General features: G+C 47.1%; 2 protein-coding genes across 2 annotated transcripts in view; both read left to right on the top strand.

Moving 5' to 3' along the window:
• The window catches only part of xkr7b (XK, Kell blood group complex subunit-related family, member 7b), a gene marked incomplete at both ends in the record, with an annotated part of 65077 nt that extends 62512 nt beyond the window's left edge, over positions 1 to 2565 (top strand). The window contains 1 exon segment of the mRNA XM_080854632.1: positions 1568 to 2565. Coding sequence (XP_080710758.1) covers positions 1568 to 2565 — 998 coding nt within the window.
• Positions 2566 to 8220: 5655 nt separating this feature from the next.
• The window catches only part of ccm2l (CCM2 like scaffold protein), an 11678-nt gene continuing 4898 nt past the window's right edge, over positions 8221 to 15000 (top strand). The window contains exons 1-5 of the mRNA XM_080854366.1: positions 8221 to 8267; positions 11793 to 11960; positions 12301 to 12384; positions 13564 to 13747; positions 14006 to 14673. Of these exons, the coding sequence (XP_080710492.1) occupies positions 8244 to 8267; positions 11793 to 11960; positions 12301 to 12384; positions 13564 to 13747; positions 14006 to 14673 (1128 nt within the window). The 5' untranslated portion in view covers positions 8221 to 8243. The remainder of the gene's footprint in view (positions 8268 to 11792; positions 11961 to 12300; positions 12385 to 13563; positions 13748 to 14005; positions 14674 to 15000) is intronic.

Genomic DNA, 15000 nt, shown 5'->3' on the forward strand with positions numbered 1-15000 from the left:
CGTATTAAAGAGTTGATCCCCTTGATAACATCAGCCGTCTGCAGATAGGCCCCCCTATCTCTGTGTCTGACACACACAAACACAAGCCTTCACACGTACTTAAAAAATACACACACACAAACACACACACACACACACACACACACACACACACACACACACACACACACACACACACACAGCAACAAAAACAGCAACAAAAAGTCAGGCACAAACTCACAAGCAAACGTGTGACAGAGACAGCCAGTCTCGTAGACAGTGTCAGCACATCAACTTAAATAGTGTCTACATTTGCATACTATTGGGTCAAAAACATTTGCACACACTCACTCACACACAAACACTTGAGGAGGCCTTCTAGGCAGCCGCTGAAGGAGCCCGTGCGGTGTTGTCTCAGTGGGTGTTGAGATCACGTCAAGGCCTCCAAGCAGGAGCAACAGCATGACAAATTGTCGTTCTTTTGAACCCGGCACTCTGACTGCCTCGGTTTTAAATCTGGGAGCTTTCATTCATTCTGATGCTCTTTGTTTTGTTTCGGTACTTTTGTTTTTTTTTATTATTATTTGCCGCGAGAAGAGGGATGGTTTTTGTTCAACTCTTCCTGTCTTAGTCTCTCTCCTGACATGACGACAGAAGACCTGACTGTTTTCCAGATTCTCTTTAAGCCTCTGAAGAAGGAAGAAATATTCACGATCTGATATAGAGACAGCCACGCGGGGCGAGACACATCATTTATCGCGTGAATTATTCATTTCTTAAATGTTAATAATTCAATCGCATGTCCAACTAGTAATTAATCATATCAGATCTAATTAAAAATTGAACGGCAAAACCTAGAAAAATGTGATTTTTTTCTAACCCACGTCTCTTTTTTTGGTTAATGATTTTGATTAGTTTCATATTTAAGTCTGCTACTTTCGAGGCTTTTTATGGAACAACTGGAGCGGCCACAGTCATTAGTCTTAATGAGGATGAAAGCACAGCGGTAATCAGAACTGTCTTATTTCCTCAAGATAAACAGTGAGGGACTGTGTTTGCACTGCGGGTGATGCGGTCCTGATATCATCTCTGCTCATGAAGGAGTCTTGAAATAGACTCACTGGGTGAGCGTGTTCACTTGAGGGAGAGTGAGTGAAGGGAATGAGAGAGAGAGAGAGAGGGATGAAGAGAGAAAAAGAGATAGAGGGAGGAAGGGAGGGAGTGAGAAACATTGTAGATATTTCTCTCAGCAGATTTTCTAAAATCTTTTCTCTCATTCAGTCTGTTGCATTATTTCTCACCTCCACTGCTTCATTAAGCAAACCTTGGCTCTTCATGATCTGCTTTTGATATCTCTCTCCCACATGCCTCCCATTCTCTCTGCACTGAAACCTGCTGAAGGCTTTATATGCTCTGATGTTCCTTTGTGTGCCCAGCCTCAACCTGACTTTCAACAACCTCTTCTTTCTCAAGTTTTGCTTTGCTACAATATTATATTTATTCTCATTCTTATATCCTGTTTTTCCTTCTCCTTCTCTTTCTCTCTTTCTGTTTCTCTGTTTCTCTGTTTCTCTTTCTCTCTCTGAAGGCCTCTCTGCCTCTGCCTCTCTGGTGTCTCTGGCCTGGATGATCGCCTCCTACCAGAAGGTACTGCGGGACTCGCGGGACGACAAGTTGCCCATGTCCTACAAGGCGGTGATCGTGCAGATGCTGTGGCACCTGTTCACCATCGGCGCTCGCACCATCGCCTTCGCCCTATTCGCCTCCGTCTTCCAGCTCTACTTCGGCATCTTCATCGTGGCCCACTGGTGCGCCATGACCTTCTGGATCATCCAGGGCGAGACCGACTTCTGCATGTCCAAGTGGGAGGAGATCATCTACAACATGGTGGTGGGCATCATCTACATCTTCTGCTGGTTCAACGTCAAGGAGGGCCGCGCCCGTTTCCGGCTGGGAGTGTACTACTGCGTGACGCTGGTGGAGAACACGGCGCTCACCGCCGCCTGGTACCTCCACCGCGGACCCAACTCGTCCGACTTCTACGCCCTGCTGATTGTGTGTGTGGTGCTATGCAGCTACGCCCTGGGAACCTTCTTCATGCTTGTCTACTACTGCCTGCTCCATCCCGACGGCCCTATGTTGGGCCCACAGTGGAGCTGCGTGGAGGAGGGCATGGGGGCGATTGGGCTGGGCGGGAGCGTCGACGGTTTGGCCACCCCCATCCCCCAGCAGGACGTGGTGACCAGCCCACCCCGGACCCTGCAGAGGACTACGAGGGGGGACAGGGGGGATGGGACAATGGAACCAGGCGCGGGGGACCGGGACAGCTGCCTGCCCGTGTTTCAGGTGCGGCCCCCCAGCGCACCACCGTCCGCTCCATCCCCGCGAACCCCACGGATGGAGGGGCCGGTGATCCGCATCGACCTGCCTAGGAAGAGGTACCCGGCCTGGGACGCCCACTTCATCGACCGCAGGCTGCGCATGACCATCCTGTTGCTGGAGAACACCTCGCCGGTCACACCGCGCATTCAGTACCGCAGCCTCACCAACCCCAAGGAGGTGACTGAGTATGAGACCACCGTGTGAGTACACACACAAACACACACCTCCAAGCCACCAGGGGGCGCCAGCCTCGCTTTCAATCACAGGCTCCTTAAAAGAGGGCAAAGGGAAACTGAGCTATGGGGGAACACAAGGACGCTGGTACATGTAGCTCTCCAGGGCTGGCCCCTCTGTGATTCTTCTGTGACAGACCTGTGCATGCAAGGGCCGTGGCCATGCACCGCGGACGGCTCTCTGTTACAGCAGGAGGGAGAGGAAGGAGGGGCTCAAAGGGTCAGGGGTCAACCTATGAGGTCATGACCTCTTCTGTAAGAGACAAGAACAACTCAAGAGGGACCATATCAGGACCAGCTAATGAACCATATGGATGTGAAATTATGGCGCCGTAACAGCTACAGTATAGTACCATTGTTGGATGATGATGATGATGATTATGACTGTGACGGTGATGATAGTGATGATAGTGGTGGTGATGATGACAATGACAGTGTCCATTATAATGAAAATGATCAAATATATAGTGTATGTAAAACTCAGAGAAGAATTCTTCACACCAGTTCTGTTAGAGAGAGCTACCGTTGGCTTCTCGACCTCAGTGTTACAGTGACATGAAAACAGTTTCAGTCGTGTGTAAGTTCGCTTCTGTGAATGGTGCAAAGATTTAGCAATCATCCTTTTTCCTTGAATAGATTCAATGATTTGAATATTTATTTTTTTCATAGATTTTATTCATTTGATCATTTTTATGACTCAGTGACCATGTCTTTGATATGATTCGTATGATGTAATCATACGTCTATAAACATATGGGATTTTTTTCTATTTGATGTATATATTACATTTTACACCCCTTGTGGGTGAGTATGAGTGTTTGTTTGGGGTTGTGTGTTCGTTTGATTGGTCTTGAATAATGCTGACTCGTTTATCAATAAAGATAAAGAGCAGATATAAAAGCTAAATTAGACAAAAAAATCTAAAGCTGTGATCAAAATGTAGATGGAAAAAAGATAATGGTAGTAAAAATGGCTGAGCCAACAGCCTTAAGAAACCCAGAATCCATTTTGTGTGGTTGTGATTCATTTTGAATAAGAGTGTTTTTTGGAGATATCTTTCAAAGTCAAATAATGAGATGACTTGTGATGTTGCCTTCCTTTGCATCATTTGATTTATCCTTAATGTCATAACACTCTCCCCATTTGCCATTGGATCATTTTAGGATTTGACAAAAACCATGAAAACAGAGAGTTAGAGTTTGACAGCACTTCAGGCAGAAACCAAAGCTGAGATGTGATGCACTCCATACTGTCAACTAGTTGTTGTAAATTGAACATGTGAGGAAAAGAAACTTCCAGCCATGTTTTTTAAATGTCTTCACAATTCAGTCATATTTTACACAATCCAGCTCACCCCTACAGGAGCACAAGAGGAGGACAAGACTTCTGGGAAAAGCTTGTTGAAATTTTTTGCATGACTGTAAAATCCACTATGGCCACTACTATGCCCTCAGGCTTCTCCCATACAAACAGGTTTGTATCACTGCCCCAGTTTTGACATTGGCCACTGCAACAACTCAAAACATTGCTTTTGAAATTCAAAACTCAGTTAATCATTTAAATATTCATCCCACATTTATGTCAATTTCCCCCGTGACTGTCTCCAGACATACATTGTGATACGTGTTTGGCTCCACGCGGCTCCCCATCCAGCAAACCGTTTTTCCACCAATGCTGACAGGTTTGTCCTAAGAAGTCCTTTTACCCATATGAATTGACATCTAGGCTTTCAAAATGTGAAAAACTGCTTTTTAATAGTGCTTCACAAAATGTTCACTATTTATTCATGTTCTCCGCTGTCCTACAATCCCACAGTTAATACAGTGGGTTTAAAGATGGTTATGGTAACTACTGCCTGTGTGACAGCGGTAATTGAGAGATGAATGAATTTGATGGCGCATGGTGAGTCCAAAGCAAGGGAGCGTGGGAGAGAGAGAGCGCTCTCCAGCAACCAAAAGCCGCTGTCTGTTGGTTTAAAGGCTCCAGAATTGGACCCAAATCTCATAACCACAAACAAAAAAAACTCGGCAACCCTGAAGGTCTGAGCTGGAAGGCTGCTTGGTAACCCCACCACTAAACCCACTCCCCATACCCACCCCTGCACGCCTGCTAGATGCTGAGGGATATGTGGGGGCTTGGGGGGTTCTGGGGATTTTGGCTGCACAACACTGGCGTCTCTAGGATGATGGACATGTGGGGAACTGTGAGAGTGTGTGTGTGTGTTTGTGTGTGTGTGTGTGTGTGTGTGTGTGTGTGTGTGTTGCCTGGGAGAGTTTGAGGTTGTTTTTTTTTTTACTTGAGGAATTAGAGCTCTGATTCTGGTTCCACTCAAAACTGATCCAACTGTCCTTGAAGACTGCTTGAGTTTGTGTGTCTTGGTCTGTGTGTGTGTGCATATTTGTATATGTACAAAACCATGTTTGTTCAAAAAGGAGGGGTATGTGTGTGTGCGTGTTTGTGTGTGTGTGTGTGTGTGTGTGTGTGTGTGTGTGTGTGTGTGTGTGTGTGTGTGTGTGTGTGTGTGTACCATGTTTGTTCAGAAAGTAATGGTCTGTGTTTGCGTGTGTGTGTGCGTGTGTTTGTGTGTGTGCACCAGTGTGTGAGTACGAAGCAAATGATAGGAGGAGGGGGAGGCAGTTTTTCATCACTTCATAAAAGTTATAGACCAAGCTGAGGCCAGTGGTATTTACTCATGTCTAATTCCTACCAGCTTTTGCTCGGCCCCGCGACCCCCTCCTTTCTTACCCACGCTGCTTAGTTCGGTTCCTCAAGGCACTGAAATCTACTCAATTACAGCCAGTCTGCAGATAACATAACACCCACCACCACATCCACCACCACCCCATCACACAGGCCTCACTGCTTCCTTTTTTCTTTTAGGACTCCATACTTTGATATTCTCCAGTGTGGAAGCGTGTGATGAGAGAGAGTGGGAGAGAGTGAAGGAGGGAGAACGAAAAGGAGGGGAAAAAAGAGTGCAAGAGTTGAGAGAAATGGAGAAATGGAGGGTAATTGCCTCTGACACCATTCCAACCTATTGAGTGAGGATTCACTGTTTTAACTGAGTGTGGTGATGGTACATGCGGTCTGACTCTCTCTGCTCTCCACTGGGTCTCTTCCATTGGTTGTCTCTCTGTCCATCACTCTCCTTCAAAACAGGAGTCATTCGACGACCGCTCCATGTGGACGAGGCTTGTGTATGTGCAGTTCTATAAAACGCACACACAGACACCCACACACACACACACACACACACACACACACACTAACACACACACACACAAACACAAACAAGCGTAAATGAATAGGAATCTTGGGAGGGTGGAGATAAGTTGTTTTTTTTCACCCAGGTATGGTGATTGCCGAGAGAGCATAAAGGAACTGTTTATCTCTCACTTTCTCTCCCCCTCTCTCCCTCTTCAGTCCTTCTGTGGTATTCATGCACTTATCTATCCATCACTCCATCCACTTCCTCCCCTCCCTCTCTACCCTTCTCGCTCAGCTGCTCATTCTCTCTCCTTCTTTCTCTCCCTCCTCTCTAACTGCTTTCCTCCCTCTGTTTCTCCCGCTCCTGTGTGAGTGTGTATGAGGCTCACACATGGCCTGCACTGCTGATGATAAGGAGGCCACGCTGACACACGCAACACACACACACACACACACACACACACACACACACACACACACACACACACACACACACACACACATAAACACACACACTCTTTCACACTTTTTCCCCTCTCATTACTCTCCCCTCTGGCCACCTCCCCAGCCACCTCTCAGGAGGAGAGAGGAGAGCAAAAAAAAAACTAAACAGGGAAACAGCTAGTAAAAAGACAAATGTCCCTTTTCGTGTCTTTTCTTTTTTTCCTTCTTCTTCTTCTCGTTGCCGTGGTAACTACCGGATCGTTAGAGCCGGCCTCTGTGGTTTTCCGTTGGAGTGCTTTCCCGCCAGGCTGTGGCCGTTCTCTGCGGAGCTGACCCATCATTAGTACCACTCTCTCAGCGACTACCTCCAGGAGGTCAACAGCACTCACCCAAACACCAGAGGGGGGGCTAAAGGAAGGCTGCCCACCATCACCAGCAGGAGACCGAGCTGAACGCCTCTGAAGTGTCTCGACACAAAATAAGGTGCTCTCTCAAAGGCACTCTCCATCATGGCAAAAGGCGCTTTTTTTTTCCCGGGAGCGACGCGTCATTATTGACTTCTCCTGCAGCTGGACCTCTGTTGAGCACCGGACATGCACTTGATCATAGGGTTCAGTGGAAAAACTCCATGTTGAAATGGCTCGGTCGATTGAAATTGACTTGGTCTGTCAGATATGTGTGCAGTGAAACAGAGATTCCCAGCGGGTGGGCCCGAGATCATTTTCTGTGGCCAGAACAGAACAGTGCTGCTGTTACCACTGCTTGTGCTGTTCACACGCTAACACCCCCCCCCCCCCCCCCCCCCCCCCCCCCCCCGCACGCAGTCCTATAGGTGTGAGCAAAGTCCCAATGCAACAATATACAAAGCAGACAACAACAAGCCACTTGTTTGCAAGCCACTTTACCTCTCACTGTCAGGTCCTAGCATTAAGGCTGCTGAGCCAGTTTTATAACTGTCACGTAGTAGTTCTTGCCATTCATTTCAGACCTTGTACACTGAAGATGGGGAAAGGCGGATACGATTGTGACACTAAGTAGTAAGTATCTACTGGGTGGACTTTACATTGCTGCCATACTGTCCCTTACTCACTCACTCATTTGCCTCTTCAGAAGCCTCGAGTCCCTCCCCTGTTAGATCACAGTCCTTAGCAAACACTGCCCCTCTGTGGCCAAACCTGAGCAATGCAGTCTGGCTGCTCAAACTGCATCTGCACATTGACGGCAGCCAGTTGTTGAAGCATTACCCCCTTTAGATCAGGGGCTGACTGGCTGCATTTGTCTGGATAACAGATGTTGTCTGGCAGAAACACAAAGAATTGACCTGCCTTGGGTCTTCTTAGACCTCAGAGCCCTTCCTGTTTTCTCTTACCTCGAGATTAGATGGAGCAAGGGGTCTGCACACACAAAGCCGGCTGTTATCTTCAGATGATCATCGAGGCAGTTGTGCAGTTGTTTGCTAATTCATGAATCAAGACTGGGAGACACAACAATAAAGCGAGAGCTGGAGATTTATTAGTGGAGATAGCCTGGAAACAGACAGCTTCAGCCGAGTGTATGCGACGTGCATGGTCACAGTGAAAAATGTCTTTGTGTGTTGGGTTGGTGTGTGTAGACGTTAGCTAATCTGTAGCTGCATCTCTGTGGACCGTGACATACGTGCATGTCTGTGGTAGTTTATTGCTCTGAATGTATGTGTGTGTGTGTGTGTGTGTGTGTTTGTGTGTGTCTCTCTCTCAGTGTGTTTGAATATACTATTTGTATGTACGTGTGTGTGTGTGTGTGTGTGTGTGTGTGTGTGTATGTGAGGTGTTTTCATGTGTGTTATCAGTGACTGAGAGAATGGAGGCAGAGGAGAGTTTATATCAGGCTCTCTGGTGGAGTTTCCTGTCAGACAGGAAGTGGGCTTCCTCTGTTTTCCCCCTGCCCTCCTGCAAGGTTCCTGAGTATTAGGCCAGTCCAGTCCAGCCCACTGCAGCCACCGCGCCAAGGCCACTGGCCATGGACTATGACAAACCCAGAAAGGTAAGAGCAGTTAAGACCTACGGGGCAAAAGAAACACATTCTAAAATAACAGCCTCAGGTAGATATAGACATGAGACAAGTGTGTGTTTGTGACTGGTGCCTTTATATTGGTGTTTGTTCATATTCTCTAACAGATCATTGTATATGAATGTCTGTGTACTCACATTTACGTTGACTTTTATCTATGTGCGGTACACGGTTGTTCTGTTTGTGTGGCTTAAAGCAGGCCTTCTTGATGCCACACTGAAGAGTTATCTTTGACAGGGAGAAGATGTGACTAACTATCTAGTTTAAAAGCAGGCCGTTTTATGGACACGGTTGGGTTATCTGTGTCAGGGAGAAGATGTGACTAACTATCTGCTTTACAAGCAGGCCTGTTATGGACACTGTTGTTGACGGTGTTTTCTCTGTGCCTTGGCTCTGTTTCCAGTTGTCAAATACTGCTCACATCAATTTTAACACACTTCAAAGGCAAAACGGGGCATTAGGCAAAAGTCCTCTGAGGATTTTTGTTGTCTCTTTCTCTCTCTCTCTCTCTCTCTCTCTCTCTCTCTCTCCCTCTCTCTCTCTATCTCTCTCGCCCTCTCTCTGTATTTACATTTGCTTCACTACTTCCAGTGCAGTCTCTGCAGTGCACTGCCAATCCTTCCGTTCCTTTCTCCTTGTAGATGTTTTTATTTGCTGATATCACCGCCAACGGTTGCCCGTGATGTAATCCTAATGGGAGCGGACCCACATAATTCCTCTCATCTGACAGTCATAACAGCAGGCGAAGCAGTGTATGCATTCCTAGGGCCTTCAATTAGCAACGGCTAATTAATAGAAATGGTGTCATTAGTCACTGGAGTTCCAGTCGCACTGTTGTCCCTCAACCTCAAACGACTCTCTTTCATGAAACAGGAAAATGGGGTTATTTGAAAGGGAAATTACCTCCCATTTAGGATAGCATCTTTTTCAGGCATTGCCGTTCAAAGTGAAAACGAGCGTGTATGAGCATAAATGGATCTGATTGATGGATGAAAGAGGCTGTGAAAGCCTACAAGCTCCGGTGGCCTGGATTGTTCGCCTGGCCTGCCCATTGAACTGTAATGTCACTGTGGTTCGGAGGCAAAATGAACCAGTTATCAGATACAACACACACAATATGCGAACACACACAAATGCAAATGAATTCCCTACCATTAACACATCCAGACAGCAAGATAAGAAACTCACAAGCTATTGCAAACACACACACACACACACACACACACACACACACACACACACACACACAGACAAACATACACACACACACACACACACACACACACACACACACACACACACACCAACAGACACGATCGGAAAGGTGGTGATTGATGCAGTGCATTAAGCTTGTCTCGTGGGCTGTTTAAGCCAGCGGGCTTCTAATGGAGCATGTGTAGTATCATCTGTCTTACTCTGCAGGAGACGTCACTCACATCACTGACAGCCGTCTCACCAGCAATTTCTCAGGGGTGACAGTTGCCCTCGTCCTGGCTCTCTTGCTCACGCTCTGCGTTCCCTAGGCCATGGACCACCCACACGCACACAGAAACACACCCAAGGTTTAAAGAAACATTTTTTCTGCTGTAACCACACAACACACCAGTCAGAGGAATCAACGTATACAAATATAAGTCATGAATTTGCGTACTACAGTCACTTCCTGTTCTTAAAGCTGGAAGGAAGGTGGGGCAAATGAGCAAGGGGGACGGCTACACCTCACAGGGGCTACAGAGAGGAGGGGCGGAGTCCCAACAGTGTTGACGTCTGGAATCAATGACGCCGTCCACTTCCAGCACACCAGGGCAGTGCAGCAAATAAGGGAGGCACACTGGGCAAGGGGAGAGGAGAACAACTCATTGGGAAGTATGGGGCAGGGCCGTAACACATTAATACAAGCCCCAGACACCGCCCAGACAAACATTTAAGAAAAGCAAACCATACGAAAACCTAATGTGAGTGTCCGTGTAATAGAAATCTAATTTGTGAACTGCACAGTAGTAAACAAATAAAGATGCATATGAGTTCATTACAGTGTAGAGTGCAGTTTCTTAGCATCCAAAGCCCCAATGCACACAGTTCCAAAATAACCCAACGAAAAGACGAGGAGGAAAAATGAATTTGAGTTCAGTCCCTCTGATAGCATAGCTTAAAGATAAAAGGCGGCCACTTAACTTGATCGAGTCTTGACCCCTTTCGGCTTGATTTGACTCTGCAAGTACACAAGGGCCTACTAGGGCTTTAAAGCCACTACGTTTCAAGAGCACCAAGTGGCAACTGCAGACTCAAAGCGGATTAGAAATTATACCGCCTCGTTTCCACACAGTTTTGCACACAGCAGGCATCGCCCCATGTATTCTTTATTATGAGGACGTGCTGACAGCACAATGTCGAGAGCGTGGCTTTCTGACACTACACTCAGCATGTGATACATCATTCTCACTTTGATGTGACTACACGTCATTCATTTTCAAGACATGACGGCTAGACAAACTCACCCACAGGGCCCTACTGCCTGTGCAGTACACTTTTAAATGCACTTGCTTGTTGATAATAATGTGCTTGCATGTAGTGTTATTGGAAAGCTAGTATCTATAGCTAGTAAGTACGTTAAGGCCGAATCTCGATTCTTCTCCTTGCCCCTTTTGCTTAATCTTGTCTTAGTCTTAACCCTAGCACTTGCAAGTGTAAGGGCCAAGGGCTGAGATCTTTGAAATGAGACGCCACTAGGTTTCGGGTACGTCATGCGTGACTGTATGAGCTATGAAACTAGCGATTTTAAAAAAAGTCTAATGAAGAACATGGTTGCAAATATATATGTATACAACTGTGTAGAGCACGAAACAAGACTGTCGTCATTTTTAAATTAATTATAAGCCAAAAATACTTACATGTAGTGTATTTAGCATGATAGCTGGCAAGCTACCATATAAGCCAATGGAGTGGTGGTATACGCGCTAAATGTATCCTAAAACTACCGTTTGAAAGCTTCAGTTAAGACCTAAAATACTATACATCGTTCGAGTAGCACATTTCAGATCAAACCGAGTCATTATAAACATATAAAAAGTTGTGTAGATAGCTTTATTCATGTAAAATATTCCTCGCTTCAAGCAGCCATGTTTTTTTGAAAATTCCCGAGCTGGTTTCGCGGTGTGCTCTGGGATAGCCCTTGGAGTTAAGGTAGACCTCCGATCATCTCAAAAACGAGGGCCATACACCCCTTAACCTTACCCCTTAATCTTGATCAAGCTGGGTATTGAGACACCACTAGCTCTCACATGAATGCGCAATTTCAAGGGTAAGGGGTAAGATAAGGGGTAAGGGGAAGTATTGAGATTGGGCCTTATTCAAGTATGTTATTATTGTGTGAAGAGGTGATCAGGTATATATGAAGATGAAGACTTGTAGTCCTCCATAATCAGTTTTCCTGTCTGGTTGAGGCCCAGACTTTGCACTGTGAACTCTCAAGATACTAATATCCAGTCTGCCTCTCAGGGTGGCTTTGTGTCCCCCATAAAGAGGTTGGTTTTCCCCAAGGCAGGCCGCCGTCAGGTGGACAAGGGAAACGTCCGCCGGCCTCTTCACACGGTGCCCCTTTACCCGCCGGACTACCTCATCCACCCCGAAAGGCTCATCTACGACTATGTGGAGAAGGAGGTCAAGGTCAGGATGGGGGGGGAAGGCAGGGCACAACATGGCATGCGTGGTCACATGTGTACACAGACATGCGTGTGCACATTGATCCAGGAAATCCACACACATGCGCACATGCCCACACGATTTCCCTCACACACACACAATCACATGTACTCTGGCATTTGCATGAACTAGATATGCACAAAGAATACGCAGGCTTCAACCTATTGTAATTATGCTTGAATTAGTCCCTCAGTAAATACAGATCTTTTGTCTCACAAGCAGCACATAGGCTGCACATATTCAGGAATCAACTCAACTGGAATCACTCATGACCTCTTAGCCATTACTCTCTATTCATCTTTAGTTCCTGGGGCATCTGACATGGGTCTCCTGCTCCCTCAACCCCTCCAGCAGAGATGAGTTGCTGCAGCTTTTAGATACAGCCAGGGTAAAGTACTCTCTATATTACAGCCTCACCATGGCAGAACTGTTCATTATCAACACGCCTGCTTCTCTATATTGTGTGTGTGTGTGTGTGTTTGTGTGTTTGTGTGTGTGTGTGTGTGTGTGTGTGTGTGTGTGTGTGTGTGTGTGTGTGTGTGTGTGTGTGTGTGTGTGTGTGTGTGTGTGTGTGTGTGTGTATGTGTATGTGTGTGTGTGTGTTTGTCTGTGTTTGTTTGTCTGTGTGTGTAGATATATGATACCTGCTCCACCGAATACACAAGGATTAAGTCTGGCCGTGGATTAAGCAATCAGTAAAGCGTCAACATGTTGGATATTATTCAGTCTAAAAGCAAGCATAATCCTTGCCTGGGAAATGGGCCGACTGAGATGTTCACAGACATAGTCCTAAAAAGCATTAGAGGGAAATAATCTAGGTTCTGTTTTTCTCATAAATCCCCCGTAAATTAGGTTAGAAAACAGACATGGGAGGTGGAGGTAGAGGGATTTCATCTGTGATAAAGCAGCAGTCCTCTTCTCTGAAACCCAAATAAAACCCTTTCATTCCATTAGCACAATTTCTGCACTTCCGCAGTTCTCATATTTGCTAAATAATAGTTGGTTGAACACCATAAGAGGATGAACTAGCAAATGGGCACGTAAATGGGTGCACAGATGGTTGAAATAGCAAACGAAAGAGCATATTACATTGCATAATCTTAGTTTTTTTTGGTTTTTACTCAGGATAGGAATCACAAATTATGAATGGATATGAGCAAGTACCTATCCAAAGAGATGAAATGAGATTGACTGTAGTTGTTCCTCATATTATTTGTGTTTAGAAGGCATCTAAATTCTGTATGAAAGACCGGCTTACTGGCTTATTGACTGACTCACTGACTGACTGACTTTCTAACTGACTAACTGAAACATAGAAGTATTGAGATTATTGCAAAAAGAAAATAATGAATCAATCAATCAATTAATCACAACAGAATCCTAAACAATCAGCAAATGACACAGTGCAAGAATCAGAATCAATCTCTTCTTGTCCGTGTGCTGCAGAGGTTCAGCTATTAAAGAGTAAAGTGGTCAAAGTATGAACAGCTACTCAACCAGGCATACAGCTAAAACGTGGGGTGGCAGCAGAAATGACCATGCTGTTCTGTGGGTGGGGGGGCTACAGAAGCTGAAGGTGTTGCCCCTGAAGACCAGGCCGGAGCAGGACTGCATCCTCAGTCTGTCGGCACGCTGCCTGCTGCTCACCTGGAGGGACGACGAGAAGCTGCTGCTGCGCATCCCCACGCACGAGATCGCCGCCGCCTCTTACCTCAGAGACGACGCCCTGCATCTGCTCGTGCTCAAGACTGGTACGAGTTGGGAAACACACACACATACACACATAAACACTGTCATAAACACATCATATTCATCTTTCTTGAGGTTGTGTGTGGAAAGGCCATTATGGAATCGTGTTAAGGTGTTTTCAGGTGTTTATTCTCATCATACTCTCCTGAAATAGCTGTGATACTTACAGTACCCTATGTGTGTGTGTGTGTGTGTGTGTGTGTGTGTTTGTGTGTGTGTGTGTGTGTGTGTGTGTGTGCGCAAATGCGGGCATACTCCAGGTCTGAACGTTGACACAGTTCTGGCTGGGGACAGCCTGGAGAAGAAGCCTGGGGGCATCGAGGCTCGCAGGCAGACCATGAGCAACTCCGCCATGAGCAACGCCGACCCCCGCCCAGCAGGGGGCACTATGGAGCGACGCCACACCATCTGCGGCGTGGACTGGAAACCCTCCTTACGCCATGACTCCAAGCAGAGCGCGGGGGCAAGGGGGCAGCAGCAGCAGCAGCAACAGGCTGGGGTTATGACGGCTGGGGTGGGGAGCTCCGCCGGAGGTGGAGGCGGAAGTCTTGAGCGCAAACAGGTGGGGGGGAGCTGGGAGCGCAGGGTGACCCGGAGGGCGGGCGGAGGAAGCTGGGAGAAGCGGCCCGTGAGCGGCAACTGGGACCGGAGACCAGTAGGGGGTAGCTGGGAGCGGCGTGTGACTGCTGGGGGCGGGGTGGGGGGCAGCTGGGAGAAGAGGCATGGGCCGGGCGGGGGCAAGCCCGGGGGCAGCTGGGAGAAGAAGCACACGAAAGGGGGCAGCTGGGAGCGCAGGCAGGCCTGCACGGGAAGCTGGGAGCGGGGGAAGGTCTACGGGAGCTGGGAGCGGAGGAACCACAACCCACTGGAACCCACGCCCTGCCCCGACTCCTACTGCAACCTGGTCATCCTGGCTGTGGAGAACAGGGTAAGGGAACCGGGAGGGGCCAATGCTGCCTCTCTCTCTCCTTCTACTCAGTCTAAATAGGGTAGTAGACAGAGGAGGGGCTTCATCAAAGCCCGGGTCAATCAAGTTCACAGGAAAAAATTGATCAGTGATCAATGGTTTCCACCATATGTGGCATCGATGTGTGTCTTTTTCCACTACTGATGAAAGCCATAGGAATGAACCCTTAAAATAGGCTAGAGATGTGTCAGAATGAATGTGACACTGCACAGTGGGAGAAAAAAACTTGTACAAGACATCAGTGAAGTGACTGTCCACTGAGATCTGACTATGGTGCTCTATATCCAG

This window comes from Sprattus sprattus (genome assembly GCF_963457725.1).
Source record: "Sprattus sprattus genome assembly, chromosome: 16".
NCBI lineage: Eukaryota > Metazoa > Chordata > Actinopteri > Clupeiformes > Clupeidae > Sprattus > Sprattus sprattus.